Consider the following 20,488-nt stretch of genomic DNA (forward strand, 5'->3'; position numbering starts at 1 on the left):
TTATTATTATTATTATTATTATTATTATTATTATTATTATTATTATTAATAATTAGTGTGGCTTTTTAAACATCTTTATACTCACTAATAATTATTTTATTGAAAACATTTTTTTAATTATTGTCACAAATAATAATAATAATAATAATAATAATAATAATAATAATAATAATAATAATACAACATTGTTTATTTTCTTTCAATTTTATCATTTATTTTAATTATTATATATTTATAAATTGATGGAATTAACATTTATATTTATATATAAGTAAATATCTCTATTCCAAAGTACGAAAACAGTACACAATATTATTATCATATTATCTCACCCTTATTTTTTTTATTGTTATTTGTAACATTCCACTTTTTTTTTTTTTTTTTTTTTTTTTTTTTTTTTAAATAATTAACAGTTTTGTATTATAATACATATATATTTTTTTACCATAAAATTATATTATTATTATTATTATTTTTTTAATATTTTAGCAGTGCTTAATAATATTTCTATATCAAGAAAAACAAATTAAACATAACAATTATATACTGTCTTTATTTAACATAACATGTTAAAGTAAAATTGATGCTAAATAGAAAAAATAAAACTAATTCATATAAAAAACACCCATTGATTATAGAATTGTTAAGAGATTTATTAAAATAATTAATGAAAAAAAAAAAAAAAAAAATTTAATCAATTTAATTGAAAATATGCATACATATATGACGATATATTATATAATTAAATTGTTATACATCCTGTTTAACTGCGTTTTCTTTGACAATTATAATAAAAAAAAAAAAAAAAAAAAAAAAATGTGAATTTATATATATAAATAAATACGACGATAATTGAAACAACGAGCATTTTTGCTCAATAAACACTTTATTTAAATTGTAAAAATTTGTATATTATTTATTTTATATACTTATAATGTCATGTGTCAATTTTACTAAAGATGTAGATAATTTTTTTTTTTTTTTTTTTGTTGTAAATCTTTCTTAATTAAATTAAAATCCTTTATTGAGGATAATATATAATTATTTTTTATTTAGACATGGAATTATTACAGCTTGAGAATGAATGTGTAACAATTTTTGATGATTTTGTTGTTGATGTTTCTGTCTTGGATTGATTGACTTCCAAAAAGGCCTTGGAGTTAAATGGTTGTCTTTTTTTCCAGCAATCGCAGAGGCTGTAGAAGAAATATATGTATGATATTTAAATAATAATAATAATTATTATTATAATGATAATAATAATAATTTTACTGGATGCCCATGATGGATATATTTCAAGTTTATCATTTGATATAGCTGAATTAACACCGATCGATAGTTTTGGGCCTGGTTCAAGTATTGCCCTTGATATTGATCGTTCAAACGCCGGTGGTAAATTTAAAGAAGCTATTTAAAGTAGATTAATTAATAAATGAACAAAAAAGGTTATTTTATTTATATTACATACCTTTAATATCATCACTTAAACTGATTTTGTTATGTGTTTTTCTTAGTGCCAATTGTGATTGTTTTTTATTTTTTAATTTATTTAAAAAATATTTATTCATTTGAGATATCGATTTTCCATCCAATATTCCTATTTTTATTAACTTTTATTAAGTAAAAAATATAATTTATAAATTTAAAAAATAATAATTAGTATATATACTTAACGAGCAGCTGTTGGCAATAACATTTTCTCGATATCTAAGTTTACAAATAACAGGATTATTTTCCAATTGTAGTTCCACTAGTGATTTTAATACTTTAACTGTTTCAATTACATCAATTATTTCACTTATATTATTATTTTTAGCTATTAAAATTTCTAAATTATACAAACAGTTAAGTGGCTTCAAGTAACATATATTATTTCCAGTAACGTTTAAAATTTTCAAATTACCCTACAGTATAAAATAAAATAAAATAATTATTTATATAAACAATTGGTGGATTTTCTACTTACCGATAAAGTTTTTAAACTTTTTGGATCAAAAATAAGTGATTCTCCAGTTAAAAGCCGTTGATTTTCAATATCTAATTCAACTAAATTTTCCAAATTTTCCATTTCTTCAACTACACAAATATTATTGTATCCAATAAATAAACATTTTAAATAATATAAATTATTTAAATTTTCTATTTTAAAAATATTATTATGTTGAAGATATAAATGAGTTAGATTAGTGGTAAATAATAAATTTTCTATTTTTGAAATACTATTATTTTGCAAGTATATTACTCGTAAATTTTTCAAATCAGATAAATTTCCCTAAAATAATTTTAAAATTATTTATAAAGCAATCTTTGATATTTAATTAACTTACAATAGCATCAATAAATTTATCATTCATATAAAGATGTGTCATTTTACGTAAATTATTTTTCGATATTCCTTTTGTTAATGATTTAAAATATTGTGTACGAGCACACTCTTTTTCAATATAATTTGTTGTTAATAATACCATTTTAAAAACTCATTAATTTATAAATTATTATTCCTTATATGCGACAGTTTATTTCACCGATTTTTCATTTTAAGTATTTATATTACACATATATTGATTAAACAAAAGCTATATACTGTGTGTCTATATATAATTATAATTATATATACATACATAAGTAAATTAAAATCATATTGCAAGAGTAACATATATATTACTTATATCTAGGAAGATACTATATTAATTATTATATATATATATATATATATATATATATATAATTACTTGTAAAAATTTTATTATATTTGTTTTATTAAAATGTTGTACATATAGACAAGTGTAATAAATAAATATAAATATGTATACATTTAATAGAAATGTGTAGATTTAAAAAATTATGTCTATATAGTCTGCATGATTCTCAAATATCGTCAAGTGGTCTAATTGCACAAATTTATATTAAATAATTCTATGGCACACAATCTAATATGCGATCACTTGTTTATAAAAATTATTTTCAATATAATAATGACAATAATAATATATTTTAGATATTATATCAGAATCAAAATAATTGTGATGATTATTTTTAAAAGATTTGTTTAAATTTTAGACAATGAATAACTGTAAATTTGGCAGTTTATTATTATTATTATTATTATTATTATTATTATTATTATTATTATTATTGGTATTAGTTATTTAGTTGATAAAAATTATTAACGCACACACACACACACACACACACTGATGCACAGAGTGAGCAATATAATATATATTTACAAATAATTATAAAAAAAAAAAAAAAAAAAAATTTCTAAATAAATAATATTCTACGATCTTGGTAATTATTATTACTAATATAATAATTATGAATATAAATATTGGTGGTGGATAAATATAAAAAAATTACCCATCAACAGCAGTTCGGTTACATAAATCACTGTACGCAGAAGCTGTAATAACACCGTGATTTTGATTATAGTTGTTTACATTATTATAACGTAAATTTTTAATATTAGATTGATTAATTTTTTGAATAACAATTCCATGTTTAAGATGATTATTTTTAATAATTTGACTGCGCGTTAATTTATATCCACTTATTATATGATGATTAACAGTAGTATCATTTTTACACCGATTATTATTAATTATGTTATTAACTTTTCTATCTCCCTTTATCCGATTGTTTATTTCAATTTTTGTCATTGTTGTTGTTCTAAAAGGTATTGTTTGATTCAAGTAATTTTGTATTACTTGACTTTGGGATGAATTTCTATCAATTACATTAGATTCATTTTCTCCATTATTATTTCCCATTGCAAAATGTTTAGTTATATTGTTTGGTGTTCCAACAAGATAATTATTAAAAAAATTACAACTATTTAATACCATACTGTCCTCATTATTATTTTCTCGTTTAATTAATGAATATCTTGTTTTAACGTTATCTTGTTTTATTATTTCTGAATATTTGTTACTGTTGTTTTTGTAACTATTGTTATCAATAGATCCATTATATTTTACATTGCGACGTAATAATTTTTTCGGCTGATTTATAGATATTGTTGTATTTAATTTATTGTTAACTCCAGACTAAAAAAAAAAAAAAAAAAAAAAAAAAAAAAAAGTATAATATTATACACACAATATTAATGTTTTATAATTTATAGATAAATTTTAAATTTAATAAACGGAAAATAATTGTTGTATTGATGATTATAATAATAATAATAATAATAATAATAATAATACGCGATTTATTTTTAATTAAAAATATAAAAACATGCACAAATATATTAATAAATGGAGTTTTTGTGTAGTTGGAATATTTATTACAATACCTAAATATATTCCATATGGCAAGTAGCCTGTAACGATACAATTTCAAAAGGTGATTTACAAATAAATACACCTTGATGCTGTATATATTAAGTTAAATAAATAAAATATTTTCTTACTACTGTCATTTGATCTAATTGCACAGAAGGTTGAGATTTTGTAGATGATTGTTGTTGTTGTTGTTGTTGTTGTTGTTGTTGCTGCTGCTGCTGTTGACGATGATGATGAAAACATTGACAACTTTTAGTTTGATTAGGGGGTACTCTACGATTTAAATTTCCATTTATTAAGTTATGAGCGTACTGAGATATATTTTTACTTTCTGAAAATTAATTTTCATTGTCATTATTATTATTATTATTATTATTATTATTATTATTATTATTATTATTATTGTTATTTAAAATAAAACAAACCAAAATTGTACGATTGCTTAAAAGATTCATTAAATTCTCTTTCTTTTCGTACATCATTATTAGAAAATTTATTATTTTTTTAGCAACAGCGTCACCTTGTCCTGTATCTTTCCGAATATGCTCTGAAATCCGTCTGACTTTAGGCTTACACTTGGTTAAAAAGTTTTGTTTTATCCTATATAAGAAAATATAAAAGTATATATGATTATATAAAAATATAATACAGTCGATAAATATTTTTTTTCTTTTTACATATTTTTATGCTTTCGATTTTTTTCATCCATCATAGCATAAAGTTTATTTCGATAATCTTCAACCCTCAATTGAACGTCATCACGCAATGGAGGTATTACATTAGCACCACGCTCAGGTTCATTAGCTCGATGATGAAAACTTAAATAATTAACATAATAATAATAACATTATCATCAATAAAGAGTTAAATAATTTATATTAATTAACATTATTATTACTCAGCAACATATGGATGTTCAAGCGCTTCAACGGCAGTTAATCGATTATTTGGATTAAATACAATAAGTTTTTCAATTAAATCAAGTGCCTTTGTTGGTACATCAATAAATAATTGCTGTAATGTACGTCGTGATGTATTAGAACTTTTTCCAATAAATTTGATCCATATCCAGCGCTTACAGAAATAATATCTATCAAAAAAAAAAATTAATAAAAAATTAATATAATAATAATAATAATAATAATAATAATAATAATAATAATAATAATAATAATAATAATAATAATAATAACAATAATAATAATAATAATAATAATAACAATAATATTAGTAATAATGGTAAATAATTGATCAACCTTCTGGTGTAGGGGGTGGTAAAGTTGCCATTATTCTTTCAACTTGATTGATTGTTGAAGAGCCGGGAAAAAGAGGCTTTTCAAGTAACATTTCACCGAGAATACAACCCAAAGACCACATATCTATTCCCTTAGTATATTTTTCGATGCTATCAATATTTCTGGTGCTCGATACCATCTTGTTGCAACATAATCCGTTAAAGTAGGATCACTACCAGTTTCTCCGTCTCCTTCACCAATTTGCGTGACTGATCTAGCCAGCCCAAAGTCTGCTATTTTACAATGGCATTGAGCATTAAGAAGAATATTTGATGGCTAAAAATATTTACAAAAAAATAAATCAATTTTAATACAATATACCTATATGAATATAACTTACTTTTAAATCTCTGTGAATAACATTACCCGAGTGAATATATTTAGTAGCTTTAAATAATTGATACATAATAAATACTTTGTGAATATCTTTCAAAATATTCCCTCTTTTGATAACATTGTGTAAATCAGTCTCTATTAAAAATTAACAACATTATATCATTTTAATTTAAACATTTATAATAATAATAATAATAATAATAATAATAATAATAATAATAATAATAATAATAATATACCCATGAATTCAAAAACTAGGTAAATATCACGATCATTGTTAGCTTTTTCAAGTCCAATCAATTTAATAATATTTTCATGATTTGAAAAAGATAAAAGAAACATTATTTCACGAAATGTTCGTTGAGCATCTGTTTGATTTCTAAAGCATCAAATATTTTTTTCACAGCTACTGTGTCCTTTGATTTTTATCAACAGCTTTCCAGACAATTCCATAAGCCTGTCATCATCAATAATAATACTAATAATTATAAAATTTTATACTAATGTTATATATATATATATATATATATATATATATATACAAAAATACATAGTTGTTTTATCTATATCTCCAAGCACTATATAAATATTTAAACACACAAATATATAAAAAGCACCAAAAAAAAAAAAAAAAAAATCATTATTTATGGATTATATATTATATATTAGTTTTAATTAAAAAAAAAAAAAAAAATTATAATTACCCCTTTCCAAGTCGTTTTATAATATTGTAATGCTTAGTAACATGACTATCTATTTCGGATAATTTTTCGCCATTATTTTTTTTTCTGACATCTTACTTATTTGATATTATTAATTGGTAATTATACAAAATCAAGTTTCAGAGAATTTAAAAATTTTAAATAATAATTGACCAAGTACCGGCTGTTGACCTGCTGCCTTAACAGCTGTTAATTATTTTTCACAAAAACACCAACACCAACAATTTATTTTTTCAGGATATATATTAATATGTTTTAATAATATTAACATATTTAGTGACCATTAATCAACATTTAATTGGTTAGTTATTTTTGACAGACATACAGGTATACATAACATTTGACACATTCACTTGGTAGTCTCTTTCGTTGTTATGTTTATACTTGATAAATTTATGGTTGCTAGGCAAAACAATACAATTATTCTCGCGGTAGTTTGTGTCGTCATTTCCTTTTATATACAATATTATTAAATTTTTTTTTTTTTTTTTTTATTTATTGCTTATTAATTAATTAATTAATCAATTAAAAACGAAAAAAAAAAACATATTTGTTTATTAATCATTTTTCAATCACCTGTCATTATTATTCATTTTTAAATATACATTTATTATATTATAAAATAAATTTTTCGTATAATATTTATCAATAACGCAAAAAACAAATGTATAACGATGATTAATTCAGAATAAAAATTCATGTAAAAATGAAAACAGTTATCATAATTAAAGATAATGGAAATAATACAAAGAAAAAAAATTGAGTTAATGCATATTAAATGGTCCCAAAATTATTATTATTATTATTATTATTATTATTATTATTATTATTATTATTATTATTATTATTATTACTAGCTTATTCAAAAATATATATACAGTGTGTTTATTATTATTTCATCAAAACACTATAATAATGATAGTAATAAAAACATGGAATTCAAATTATGAAAATAATAAAAGTATTACTTCCTAATGTAATTATAAAAAAAGAGTAGATAATTGAATTGCAATTTTTTAACGAAATGAACACTATAAACTCTAGTGATCCTTAATATAAGAGTATATGTCATAATACATTAATATAATATGCATTATGAATTACGACGCTTATTACAAAAACACCTTATAAAATGGATTTCGTACTTTTTATCAAAACCTGTTTCTTTTTTCTTTTTCTTTTTACTTTTTTCTTTTGTTATACTTAACAATTTTTATAGTTAAATATATATAATTTACTTTCTTGGCTGTTGAATAATAATGGCTCTAGAAGAATTAGCTGATCTGGCTTCATGAGTTGGAGTTGGTTTTTCATGAAAATGTTGAATAGCTTCTGGAGGAAAATCTGCGTTACCTTTTGCAGGAGCACCGCTTATCATTATTGTTTTAGGAGGACTGAATAACAATAATTATTATTATCATTATAATCAGAGAATATAATACAAAATAAATATATCGATGGTTCCTAAGTAACAAATAATTATTTATTACCTGCTTGATGGTTTACTTTCAATAGAGTCTTTACTGGGTTTAGCTTCACGTTCGTCCCGTGGTATTTTGTGCTGAGTTATTCTCATACCTCCGGCTTTTACTAATAAAATAATAATAATAATATTAATAATATTAGTTAAAAAAAAAAAAAAAAAAAAAAAAAAAAAAAAAAAAAAAAAAAAAAAAAAACTTCAAACTCAATCATAAATATAGTTATTATATATAATGTTGTTCTTTGTTCCAACTTATATATGTATTATTATTATTATTATTTTTAATGGAATAATATTTTTCTACTAACCTGCTGGTGGATGTCCGGCTTTCAATTTGCATTCGTCTGGACTTGACATTGTGAGTTACTGTAAATAATGATGAAAAAAATGTATTTAAATAAAATAATAAATAACTGAACAGTGGAACAATATGTTACGTTTTAATTAATAAGATACGTACTTTGAAATACTCTTGAGATTACAGTATGTGTATACAATAATTTTGTCAACTGTTGTGAGGATCTTGAATAAATATGACGCACTGCGAAAATGTACGACGTATTTATACTTAGACTTGCTACGACTCTATATTACACATCATACACACTTGCACACATTGAATAAAGTTACGCGCATACTTATATATCTATATATGCATGTCTATATCGGCGTAGTATAAAAATTCTGAGTTTCACGATTTTACAAGTTTTTAATTAAAAAAAAAAAAAAAAAAAAAAATACAATAATTAATAAGCATAAAAGTACTACAAATCAACAATACTTACATATAAAAAGACTTAAAATTTATATTTTTACTGTGTATTTCCTTTGTGTTTTCTTCTTTGATAGTAGTATAATAATTAGCAGTGTTATAATAATATTTTTTACCAACACGGCTGATATCGTTCAAAAGACAACCGCCAGCGCTCTATATTTTAATTACTCTACATATGTTTTTCAATAAAACTACTTCATTTTTAAAAGTATACAATACAATACAATGAAATAAAAATAATTTAAGTAAATATGAATTATATTTACTTAATTTATTTATTAATCTTTATTAAATATTTAAAGATACGTAAAGAAAAAATTTTTAAGAATTAACTTATAGTGCCATCTGTATGTACTTTGAAAAAGTGTTTGATGCATTGAATATTGAGGTTTACATATATATATATATATATATATATATAGTTACTCTAGATATGATATATAAACAAAGTGTCAAGAACGCTGTTGCCCTTGTCACAAGAGAAAAAGAGAGGGAGATAAAAAAAGAAGAGAAAAAAAAAATAAATAGAGAAAAAAGTATTATATTTAAAGATTGAAAAGAGGAGCAAGAGAAGTTTAAAGTTGTAGAATAGAGAGGAATTGTAAAGCAACGACTGGTTGGTTGGTTTGGTTGTTCTTAGTTCTTGGTTGATGGCTTATGGCTGGTGGATGTGATTGGGCTGGAGTTGTTGATCTTAGTTGATCTGAAAGTTCATGAGTGTTCATAAGAGTGATCAAAGCTGTGGATTACTGTGGATCCGCGATCGTATGTGATAGAAGCATAGGAAGCTAGTTATTCCTTGGAATTGTTACCTCGGCGGGTTACCTTTTATGGTAATCCAGTTAATAAGAAAAAAAATTACGATATATATATATATATATATATATATATATATATATATATATATATATATATATATATATATATTTGTAATGCTCTATTAAGTATAAACGCAACAACAATACGGAATATAGTATTATTTTTATTAATTTAAAAAGTAAGTCGTTTGTTAGTTTTTTTAATTAATTAAATTAAATATCTAAAAATAATTTTTTTTTTTTTTTATCAATTATTAATCTCAACAATCGATTCATTGAAACCAAAAATACTTGGAATAGATATCAACTAGTGTCACAAGTTATACGGGAGTTTCATTTATTTTTTTTTTTTTTAATTTTCTCTCTTTGATGGTATCATCACCATCGATACCATAAAAGGACTGGGTTTTTAATTTATATAGTTGTAATTCGTTTGATTACTGAGAGGGTGTTGAGTAATGTAATATGGGGAAAATCAGTTGGAAGGAAGCGTGGGAGAGCTGGTTTAACCGCACCTAAACTTCTCACATTTTAATTTAACTTTTTTTTTTTTTTTTTTTTTTTTTTTTTTTTTTGGTGTGTGTGTCAGAAATTTAACACCGTGTTGATAAATGCTATGTGATGCACTACTTACCTTCAACAAACTAAAAACAAACATTTTTATTTTTATTATTATTATTTTATACAGAATTTTAACTTTTTTTTTTATTAAAAATGAAAAACTCAATAATAATGTTAAAATAATTAAAATAAATCTATTAATGATAATAAATATAGATGTTAATACTACAAGTATTTTGAAAACGTTAAATAAAAATAAAAGAAAGCATCATCATAAAATCATTTAGTGTGTGTCTCTGTATTAAAATTTATACTGCTGCCCTGCCAAGTATACTGACTCAGTGTCTTAATAATAGATTTGACTCAGTAAATGTATAAGTATGTCGCGCTTAGATGTCCCATTTTTAATTTTATTTTACTATATTATATATTTAAATTATTGAAAATTTTGTTACAGTAATTATGGATACAATATATAAGATATTAATTGGTGCATACTTGACGATATGTATTACTGGAGTAACAGCTACTTTTCCTCCGCCTGAAAGATTGACAGGAATGAATCCATGTATCAGTAAACAAACTTGTCATGAATGCATACAAACGCCACATTGTGCTTGGTGTGCAGCTCCAGTGAGTATTGTCATACATATAATTTTACAGGATGGAAAAAAAAAAGTATTTTTTATTTAAATTATTTGTTTGTTTTTATTATCTAAACAGAAATTCAATGAAAAACGTTGCTTTTTACCAAATATAAATACTAAAATATTTGCAACTTGTCCAGAAGAATTTACATGGAATCCTGACAATGTATTTAGTATGGTAAGACATCGTAATTTAACAAAAGGTGGATATATTGCCGGAGGTGAAGGCTCTTCTGGATTTGTTGGATCATCATCATCATCATCATCTAGTTCTTCTTCTTCTTTTTCTTCTTCATCTTGGAGCAGTAGTAGCTCAAGTAGACAGGAAGCAGTTCAGATATGGCCTCAAGAAGTTAATTTAAAACTTAGAATAAATGAAGCACACAGAATGTCATTTGCTTATTCACAGGCTGAGGATTATCCGGTAGATCTTTACTATCTTATGGATTTAAGTAAGTCTATGGAAGATGATAAACAAAAGTTATCAGATTTAGGACAACTTCTTGTTGAAAGTATGAGTAAAATAACAAGTAATTTTCGTTTGGGATTTGGTAGTTTTGTTGATAAAGTTGTAATGCCATATGTTAGTACAATGCCTAAAGCTCTTATTGAGCCTTGTGACGGATGTGCAGCACCTTATGGTTACAAAAATGTTATGAGATTATCAACAGATACCAGTGCATTTGCTAGTTTAGTAAGTAATGCATCAGTATCTGGTAATTTAGATGCACCAGAGGGTGGTTTTGACGCAATTATGCAGGCTATTGTATGTAGAAATGAAATTGGTTGGCGTGAAAAAGCTCGAAGATTATTAGTATTTTCAACAGACGCTGGCTTTCATTATGCTGGTGATGGTAAATTGGGAGGAATAATAAGACCAAATGACGGTTATTGTCATCTTGATAATACTGGTCTTTATACTCATTCTTCAATACAAGATTATCCAAGTATATCACAAATAAATTTAAAAGTTAAACAAAATGCTATTAATATTATTTGGGCAGTAACCGAAGAAGAACAAATAAGTGTTTATAAAAGATTAACTAAACACGTTGAGGGTTCATTTGCTGGTAAATTATCAAATGATTCAAGTAATATTGTTGAATTAATTAGAGAACAATATGATAAAATATCAAGCTCTGTTGAAATGAAAGATACTGCTAGTAGTGTTATTAAAGTACGTTATCTTTCAAGTTGTTTAAATGACGGACCACCAATAGAAACATCTAAATGTGATGGATTAAAAGTTGGTACTAAAGTTGAATTTATTGCGGAAATAGAGGTAACTAGTTGCCCAACAAATCGATCTGAATGGAAACAAAAATTTGATATATATCCTGTTGGAATAAATGAAACGTTGACAGTTAATTTAGAAATGCTTTGTGATTGTGAATGTGAACATGAGGGCCAATGTATGAACCTAAATCATCTGAATGTAATGGTGTTGGTACATTAAAATGCGGAGTTTGTGAATGTTATGATGGATTCTTTGGTAAACATTGTGAATGCAGTTCACATCAGGAAATAACTGGATTTGATCGTAATTTCCAATCCTGTCGACCGGATAATACTTCATTGGTTGATTGTTCCGGTCGTGGAACATGTGCTTGCGGTCAATGTGAATGTGAGGAGCGTGAAAATCCTGAAGAGGTATTTTATTTTTTATTTATTTACTTTTTTTTTCTTCTTCTTCTTCTTCTTCTTCTTCTTCTTCTTCTTCTTCTTCTTCTTCTTCTTCTTCAAATATTATCAATGTTAAACAATTAATTTATTTTTTTTTTTTTTAGATTATTTCTGGTCATTTTTGCGAGTGTGATAATTTTTCATGTGATCGCGATGAAGGACATCTTTGTTCAAATCATGGTACATGTCAATGTGGACAATGTGTTTGTAATGCTGGTTGGATTGGTCCTAGCTGTAAATGTCGATCCTCAAATGATACTTGTATTGCTCCAGGTACTATCAACGGCCTTTTATGTTCTGGACATGTAAGTATTATTTAACTATAATCATCATTAAAAATGTATTTATTTATTATTTTAATGTCTTCTTTATATACTTTATAGGGTGATTGCATTTGTGGTGAATGTGTTTGCCATGAAGAAGGTAACATACGTTATTCCGGTAAGCACTGTAACAAATGCCCAACTTGTCCCAGCCGATGTGAAGAGTTAAAGCCTTGTGTGCAGTGTCAAATGTACAAAACTGGAAATTTAACAGAACAAGAGTGTGCTAAAATTTGCACAGAATTTGTACCTGAGCCTGTTGAAGCTGTAATTGTTGATGTTGATAATGATGAAGTACCGTGTTATGGTACTGATGAATACGATTGTAAATACAATTTTGTATACTTTTATGATGGACAAAATTGTCTTAAAGTAAAAGCACAGGCTGAACGAGAAGTGTCCTTCTCCGGTATACGTACTTGGGATAGTGCTTGGAGTAATAGCAGCTATTGTTCTTATTGGATTAGCATTTTATTACTGTGGAAACTTTTGACAACAATTCACGATCGAAGAGAGTTTGCCAAATTTGAAAAAGAACGAATGATGGCTAAATGGGATACGGTAATTTACTTTTTATTTTTATTTTTAATCTTTATTACATTAAAATTATCCCATTATATACATATTTTATATCTATATAATCTTTTTTGTTTTATTTTTTATACAGGGTGAGAATCCTATTTATAAACAAGCAACGTCAACATTTAAAAATCCTACTTATGCTGGCAAGTAGATAACTCGTTTAATGGTGGTCAACTTTTTCCATTTATAACTCTAACAAAATTTGTATCTTCCATATTTTGTAGGAATAGTTGATAGCAAATTATTCATTATTTATATTATTATAATGATAATAATGGTATAAAAATTGGTAAATATTTAAAATTTTGATACTTTTATTATTCTTCGTATACTGCCATATAAAATTTACTAGTTTAATTAACTACGATGAAAGTGATGTCAATAATGACAAAATGTAAAGAGAATGTTCAGTAAAATTTTTCTCTTTCTATTTATTTTTACTGATATTATTTATATTTTTTTATCTTCTTTTTGTTTTTAACAGTTTTTTAAAAAACAATCATAATCAATGATTATTTAATTAAATATCCCCACATTAAATTATTTTGAAACGTTATTTTATTATTAGTATTAAAGTGCCTTTTCTATACAACTATATAAATATGTATACACATAAAATGATAAATTTATTAATGATATTGTAATAATCTAAAATATTAATGCAATTTAATAACTTAGAAAAAAAAATCATTTTTATCTTTAGAAATAAATAACATTACAATAAGTTATTTTTTTTTAAATTAAATTGCTTTAATTGAAATTCCTGTATAACAAAAATTTTTATAACAAGGCCAAAGTGACTTTTATCGACTTTTTTTTTTTAAATTAATTTAAATAATTCTATTACTTAATTATCTTTTTTTAAGTTAAACTAACAATAATTATGTGAAAAAATAATTATCTACAAGGATATGTAACACTAGAAAATTATGTACACAATTGCATGTTGAATTGCCATAGTTGATTGCATTTTTTTTTTTTTTTTAATTTATTTTTATATATCTTATATTAATTGAATAATTAATTTTAAGATCACTATTATGTTTATTTTACTATTTCAAATATTTATAAAATGATGATAATCTTCTAGCGAACAAAAATTTTGTTTTTTTTTTTATAAAAGTTTATAAGTATATAGTATATGAACAATAACGTAATTCTCGGTGCCGACATATCGATAACCACTCTTTTAATAATACAGATTATAAATATCTATATATAAATTAATTTTATTTCACTCATTTAAATAAATGGAAATAAAGGTGTAAAGTGGAAAAAAAAAAAAAAAATATATATATATATATATATACATTGTTATTTTTTTTTTCTTTTTATTTATTTTATTTATTTGATGATCATTTCTGGGAGCAATTGAGGTAAAAGATAAGGTTTTTATTCAACTTAATAACCATTTAGGATACCACAAAATTTTCTTTAATTTAAAAGAACAAGAATAAAAAACAAAAATAAAAACATTGTACGAAATGACTGAATAAGAATTATCTAAAATATATAAAAGTGAGTGTATTTTAAAAATGTGTAATAAATAAATGTTTTATGTAATATTTAGTTTTTATAATTAAATCCACTAATTAAATAAGTATAAATAATATGTATTTTTAACATGTAATGTTGATTAATTAAAAATGAAACATCAGAGAAAAAAAAAAAAACAAGCAGAGATAGAGTTTTGGGGTCAAGGTAAAACAAAATGAAAGGACATTAAGGTTACTTAATGCTTAAAATTGGAGCAATAGCCAAATAAGTTGCTGCATTGTGACAAAATGTAATCGATCGCCGGATCAAATGTTTAGTTGTATGACCAGTTGATAAACTTATAATATATATATATATATATATATATATATATATATATATATATATTATTCGGACAAATTATCTGGATTACAATGCATCATTATTTACTTATGTCTTGGTTATTTTAATTAAAGATATACATCTATACGCAGAAGTATATCCTATAAAAAAATATATGACATTTAGTATTTTCTTTAATATTATTTTTTAGACTTGTTTTTTTTTTTTTTCGAAATGTAAATATTGAAATAAATGAGAGGATTATTATTTTGAATAAACACATAATGTCAACATATATATTAAAAAAGTGTAATGTAATGGGCTAATGGGGTTGAAAATGATTAAAGTTACTATCTCACTATAGATAGAGTATAGTAGCAAAAATATGGATAGTGACTATTACTAATACAGTGGCAAGATAATAATAATTATAATAATGAGAGAGTGACGACACAGTGACGTTGAAAATATAAACATATATATTTATATACTAGTGTGCACACACTGTAGACTTGACGAAGTAAAGGCAGATGGAACGAGCATGCATATGAGTTGCAAACAAGCATACAGTCCTTGTTTCCTTTCTTTTCTATTCGGTCATTCTCAGTGGTAGCAGTAACAGTAGTGGGGTAAACACATGGTACAGCCACAGCCATATCACACATCACATATAAAAATAGTCCATTATTTACGCAGTTTATGTAAATCTCAATTCCGTTGATGATAAATACTTTTATTTTTTTGGATAAACTAAATTGACAAACTTTTCGTGTGTGACTAACGTTTTAATATCTAGACAGACAAAGAAGAATATTTTTAACTCTAGTTCAGTGAAAATAGAACATAAACTTGACTATATTACAAAGGGATTGAGTGATAAAATATTATTTTTCATTTATTAAACAACAAGACAAAAATAATAATTAGTTTGCATATTTAAGTAAGCTTAGTAAGAGTACTTATAAATAATTAAAATAGAGAGTCAGAGTGATCTGTTAGTCTTTGTTGAACAAGGGTGCTGTTCACCTAGCTTCACAAAATAACAAATAATATAACCCAGTAATAGGTGACGAGAAATTGCAAAAATTAAGTTTATTCAGCGAAAAAAATAGCTAAAAGGGTAAATGTTAATTTTTCAGCAATATAACGTGCTGCCCATCGGGGCGACAATAATATTGTAGCATACTTACATTGTACATTTAATGTGAATCGTCTTTGTTTTATTAACTTAATTCCAAAATAATTAATTTAAATAATTGTTTGCTTACTTGTGCATATAATATATATATATATATATATATATATATATATATATATATATATATATATATATATATATATATATATATATAAATAAACCAATAGAATTATGGAAAAATTAGTAAAAACAGTAGGGTCGTGTTTCAAGTGGATCAAACAACTGCCTGAGGTTAAAAATTTTATGGGTGACGAAAAATCCTTGGATAGTCCTGATAATCACCAGCAATGTCGAAAGAAAAATTCAACCTCCCATGATTTAGAAACTTCAAAAAAAATTTTTAGTATTATTGAAAGTATATTATTGTGGGAAAATTCTTACAATAGCATAGCTGTTGTTGCTGTTTTTAATATACTATTTTGGTAAGTTTTTTAAAAATTTATTTTCATGATTAAACATTTAATTTTATTGTTGTTATCGTCATCATCATCATCATCATAATCGTTATCAATGGTGAAAATAAAACATTTATAAGTATATACATATATTCTGAAGTGCATAATCAATTAATAATACGTAAATTGTAAGTCATTGTCCATAATATTAAACGCTTAAACCTAGAGTACATATATTTATTATTTTTTATGTTATTATGCTATACGTTGGATACACTTTTCTAATATTATAATTAAATTGTTCAAAATTTTAATAATTGAAGATAATACTTTTATGCAGTTATAAGTAGATTATTTGTACACAGTATATATATATATATATATATATATATATATATATATATATATATATACAGTTATTTATGAATGGATACAGAATACGTATTAAAATATCTATAATACTTTGCGAGAATGATATTTTATGCATCGTTAATTAATTAACAATTTAATTATCATCAATATTTGTTAAGACGTATGTAAATTAGTGTATTTATGTTATTTTACAATTTTACACAATGTTGTGAAATATTTTGTTTTTACCACCTGATCAAATAGTAAACAACCAGTATTATCATTATTTTAAAAATAGAATAAAAAACTCTAAATCTAAATTAGTAAACTTTAAATGAACAAAAGCAATATATTAACAATCTCTTTGTTTTATTTTTAAAAATTTATTTTTTTTACAGGGGCATTGTAGTGTTGGAAATTCGTGGCTTTGCAGCAGCCAGCAGTGTTGCATTGGTTGTCGTCCTCAGCTATAGCACTCTGGAAGCACAAGTAGAAAAAGATCAGTTAAATAAATCACTATCTAATTCTACAATGTATGTGTGCCATATATTAATTGATTTAATGAAATATTAAATATTTATTAATAAATAATTTAATTCATTCACAGACCAACGCAGCGGGCAGAATGTATTGGAAAAATAATTAGCAAAGTTAAATCAGGATTTGAAATGTTGATGTTACTGAGAAAAAATCAACCAGGAGGGGTATATATTTTATTTTCTTATTAATTTCTTGATTCACTATCGACACAATAATATCCAATATTGAATTAATTTTTTTTTTTTTTTTTTTTTTTTTTAAATGAATAGTTTTGCATTGGAGTTTGTATTGCATCTATTATACTGTGGTTAATAGGCGGTGCTGTTAATGGAGTTGTTATGTTTTATATGATTTGTATGAGCATTCTATTGGGACCCGCTTTATTTGTAAAAATACCAAAAAAAATGTTTTCACAAAAAGGTATTATTTATAATATTTATGTAGTAATAAATAATTTAATGTTACTTTTATATCTTAAAAATACAACAGAATGGGAAAGTGAAATAGATGAGTTTTTGCCGGTTGTTACGGAAGATAATTTACAACTTTTGAATAGAGCGGGAGAAACTGGTGATCATTCTCCCACGCCACCCAGTGGAGCATCATCAGATAATCCGATAGGTCTGTAAAAATTTGTTCATTCAGATAATCTTATAATTATAAAAATAATCTATTTATTAAATTATCTAATTAATGTTTTATATTATTCATTTACAGATCCGTTCAATGACAATGAACTTATTGGATTAAAAATGCCGTCTCATGAAGATGGCAGCACCGATGGACTTGAGCTTTCGGAATTAGAGTTGAGTGGCGGTGAAACTTACGTAGATGGATTAAAAATTCAAAGTCGACACTTTGAAAAAGGATCTTCGTCGGAGGATGACGAAGAACTTGAACTTGAATCCAAAAATTTATCTAGTAATAGTGATGAAGTTAGTGATGAAAGCGAGTTTGAAGTTATCGATAGTCATGAAATAAATAATACTGGCAATGTTTAAATTTTTTAAATTATATATATAAGAAAAAAAATATTGTGTGTTGTAAAAAAAAAAAATAATGACTGACGGTACTTAAATTATTTATAATATACAAAAATCGTGGTCGGTAATTTGAGTAGGTTTTTCGATGTTTTTCTTAATGAATAAAACGAAGCAGAATCGACTTAATGGCCACTATTGTATACATATAGAAATATATATATATATATATATATATATATATATATATATATATATATATATATATATATATATATATATATATATATATATATTATTTTTAACAGTAAATTGATGCGTAGATTTGTGACTTTATTTATAATATCAATAATAATGAGGTGCTGTAAAATATAAGTATAAACCAATTAAATATTTAAAATATATTTAGAAAAGAGCTGGAAATTGCCATTAATGTTTTATTTATATAAATCTGTTAGCAACAAAATTAAAGTTCATAGCATAATGTATTAATTACTGTACATATTTATTATACACAATAAAAAAATTGCGTTATCTTTTAAGAAGAAATTATAAAAAAAATACAATTTTTTTTTTCACACTAAGAAACTCTCATTTATATAGAATGCTAAGCAAAACAATTTTCTAACCAGTTAGAATATAAAAATACCATCAAATATAGAATGAAATAATCAATTCATTTTGTTAGATAAGTGTGTTACTTTGTTTTTTAAAGTAATTCAAACAATATGATGATGAGTTTTGAATTTCAAGAAATTAATATTTATTTAATAATGTAAACAATCGTACGATTGATATTCGGAATTTATAAATGATAGTATTATAGTAAAAATGGCCTATAAGTAAAATTTTACGACACGAATAGTCTTAATTAATTATTAATATCGTAGTAAATTTTTTTTTCGCTTCATTTGATTACAAAAACTGAAATGCAAATAAAATATGTATATATACGTGCGTAATGTGTAATCGTATTTCATAAAATAAAGAAATTGGTATATTTCAAATTTTTTTTTATTATATACATAGTTTACCACATGTAACAATGTACCGTAGAAAATTTTAATCATTAATTTCAATCGATGAATCAATCTCATCTTTGTCCATTTGCGCAACTAGTTTTGCATTTTTTCGAAGAGGAAGAACTTCAACAAATGCATCTTGCCATGTTTTTCCTTCACTTATTCTCAACATTATTTCAAAAACTAAAAAAAAAAAAAAAAAAAAAAAAAATAAAAACAAGAACCATAAATAACAGTAATGATAACATTAAATTTAAACAAACAATTAGATGATCTATTTACCATGATTAACTGCTAAAACTTTTCGTGTTTTCATATTTAAAAATTTATCTAACGGTAATCGAGCATGTTGTACACCGGCTTGAATGGCAAGTTTATGGCACAGGCCCTAAAACAAAAAATAAATACAAAATTAGGAAAAGTAATGATATTTTGTGACAATATAATTAAATAAATTTTTTACTTTATGGCCATTGTGATCGACTAAACCTCCAATTACATAAACACTGTCTTGATCTAATTTATCAATAATATTTTCAGATTCGCTCGTGAGGTAAATTATTTTTTTGGAATCGTATACTTTACAATACGATTCACTAAAAAATTTAACCTAAAAAGAAAAAAAAAATTTGATATGAAATATTATAATTATGAATAAAGTAATAGCAAAAAAAGT

General features: G+C 24.0%; 6 protein-coding genes across 10 annotated transcripts in view; 2 read left to right on the forward strand and 4 right to left on the reverse strand.

Annotated features, from left to right (window-relative positions):
- Positions 1-635: 635 nt before the first annotated feature.
- On the reverse strand, positions 636-2,344 carry LOC141529676 (uncharacterized). Its single transcript, XM_074246333.1, has 6 exons — positions 2,328-2,344; positions 1,967-2,076; positions 1,670-1,904; positions 1,469-1,597; positions 1,273-1,407; positions 636-1,196 (listed from the first exon to the last, which is right to left on the reverse strand). The coding sequence occupies exons 2-6, from the start codon at positions 2,066-2,068 to the stop codon at positions 1,042-1,044; spliced, it is 756 nt and encodes a 251-aa protein (XP_074102434.1). The 5' UTR covers positions 2,069-2,076; positions 2,328-2,344; the 3' UTR covers positions 636-1,041.
- LOC141529860 (uncharacterized) lies at positions 2,085-7,084 on the reverse strand. Its single transcript, XM_074246577.1, is given in 16 exon segments — positions 2,085-2,272; positions 3,361-4,046; positions 4,412-4,610; positions 4,705-4,777; positions 4,780-4,883; positions 4,961-5,101; positions 5,182-5,323; positions 5,326-5,373; positions 5,540-5,683; positions 5,686-5,854; positions 5,919-6,049; positions 6,154-6,300; positions 6,303-6,338; positions 6,341-6,372; positions 6,619-6,702; positions 6,990-7,084. Coding segments are annotated over 16 exon segments (2,250 nt in total). The 3' UTR covers positions 2,085-2,253.
- LOC141529677 (death-associated protein 1) lies at positions 6,909-9,041 on the reverse strand. Its single transcript, XM_074246334.1, has 5 exons — positions 8,905-9,041; positions 8,580-8,660; positions 8,428-8,485; positions 8,127-8,226; positions 6,909-8,030 (listed from the first exon to the last, which is right to left on the reverse strand). The coding sequence occupies exons 3-5, from the start codon at positions 8,474-8,476 to the stop codon at positions 7,871-7,873; spliced, it is 309 nt and encodes a 102-aa protein (XP_074102435.1). The 5' UTR covers positions 8,477-8,485; positions 8,580-8,660; positions 8,905-9,041; the 3' UTR covers positions 6,909-7,870.
- Positions 9,042-9,544: 503 nt separating this feature from the next.
- Mys (position-specific antigen beta subunit myospheroid) lies at positions 9,545-15,071 on the forward strand. Its single transcript, XM_074246393.1, is given in 10 exon segments — positions 9,545-9,727; positions 9,840-9,891; positions 10,731-10,906; positions 10,997-12,329; positions 12,332-12,570; positions 12,708-12,908; positions 12,987-13,313; positions 13,315-13,390; positions 13,393-13,487; positions 13,594-15,071. Coding segments are annotated over 10 exon segments (2,568 nt in total). The 5' UTR covers positions 9,545-9,724; the 3' UTR covers positions 13,660-15,071.
- An 845-nt stretch (positions 15,072-15,916) lies between these two features.
- Positions 15,917-19,646, forward strand: LOC141529646 (uncharacterized). Of its 5 annotated transcripts, none has more exons than XM_074246285.1 (7): positions 15,917-16,446; positions 16,692-16,946; positions 17,669-17,803; positions 17,878-17,974; positions 18,080-18,230; positions 18,300-18,431; positions 18,528-19,646. In XM_074246285.1, exons 2-7 carry the CDS (start codon positions 16,696-16,698, stop codon positions 18,809-18,811), a joined length of 1,050 nt encoding a protein of 349 aa, XP_074102386.1. In that variant the 5' UTR covers positions 15,917-16,446; positions 16,692-16,695; the 3' UTR covers positions 18,812-19,646. The 5 variants fall into 5 exon arrangements, with proteins under 5 accessions (XP_074102386.1, XP_074102387.1, XP_074102388.1 ...); XM_074246286.1 differs by having other exon boundaries at positions 15,919-16,446; positions 16,709-16,946; XM_074246287.1 differs by having other exon boundaries at positions 15,919-16,446; positions 16,718-16,946.
- A 140-nt stretch (positions 19,647-19,786) lies between these two features.
- The window catches only part of LOC141529645 (uncharacterized), a 3,620-nt gene continuing 2,918 nt past the window's right edge, over positions 19,787-20,488 (reverse strand). The window contains exons 9-11 of the mRNA XM_074246284.1: positions 20,276-20,422; positions 20,095-20,200; positions 19,787-19,995 (exon numbers count right to left, since the gene is read on the reverse strand). Coding sequence (XP_074102385.1) covers positions 19,853-19,995; positions 20,095-20,200; positions 20,276-20,422 — 396 coding nt within the window. The 3' untranslated portion in view covers positions 19,787-19,852. The remainder of the gene's footprint in view (positions 19,996-20,094; positions 20,201-20,275; positions 20,423-20,488) is intronic.

This window comes from Cotesia typhae, unplaced genomic scaffold (genome assembly GCF_013202065.1).
Source record: "Cotesia typhae breed Kobodo isofemale line unplaced genomic scaffold, CoteBio_Ctyphae contig_48, whole genome shotgun sequence".
Taxonomy (NCBI): Eukaryota; Metazoa; Arthropoda; class Insecta; order Hymenoptera; family Braconidae; genus Cotesia; species Cotesia typhae.

Bases quoted from the DNA above. Each gene is read 5' to 3' on its own strand.
- LOC141529646 (XM_074246285.1), top strand. From the start codon at position 16,696: ATGGAAAAATTAGTAAAAACAGTAGGGTCGTGTTTCAAGTGGATCAAA. The intron at 16,947-17,668 runs GTAAGTTTTTTA...TTTTTTTTACAG, and splicing joins GTTTTTAATATACTATTTTG to GGGCATTGTAGTGTTGGAAA. The intron at 17,804-17,877 runs GTATGTGTGCCA...ATTCATTCACAG, and splicing joins TCACTATCTAATTCTACAAT to ACCAACGCAGCGGGCAGAAT.
- LOC141529677 (XM_074246334.1), bottom strand. From the start codon at position 8,476: ATGTCAAGTCCAGACGAATGCAAATTGAAAGCCGGACATCCACCAGCA. The intron at 8,227-8,427 runs GTTAGTAGAAAA...TTATTTTATTAG, and splicing joins AGCCGGACATCCACCAGCAG to TAAAAGCCGGAGGTATGAGA. The intron at 8,031-8,126 runs GTAATAAATAAT...ATTGTTATTCAG, and splicing joins GAAAGTAAACCATCAAGCAG to TCCTCCTAAAACAATAATGA.
- LOC141529676 (XM_074246333.1), bottom strand. From the start codon at position 2,068: ATGGAAAATTTGGAAAATTTAGTTGAATTAGATATTGAAAATCAACGG. The intron at 1,905-1,966 runs GTAAGTAGAAAA...TTTATACTGTAG, and splicing joins AAAGTTTAAAAACTTTATCG to GGTAATTTGAAAATTTTAAA. The intron at 1,197-1,272 runs GTAAAATTATTA...TTTCTTCTACAG, and splicing joins ATATCCATCATGGGCATCCA to CCTCTGCGATTGCTGGAAAA.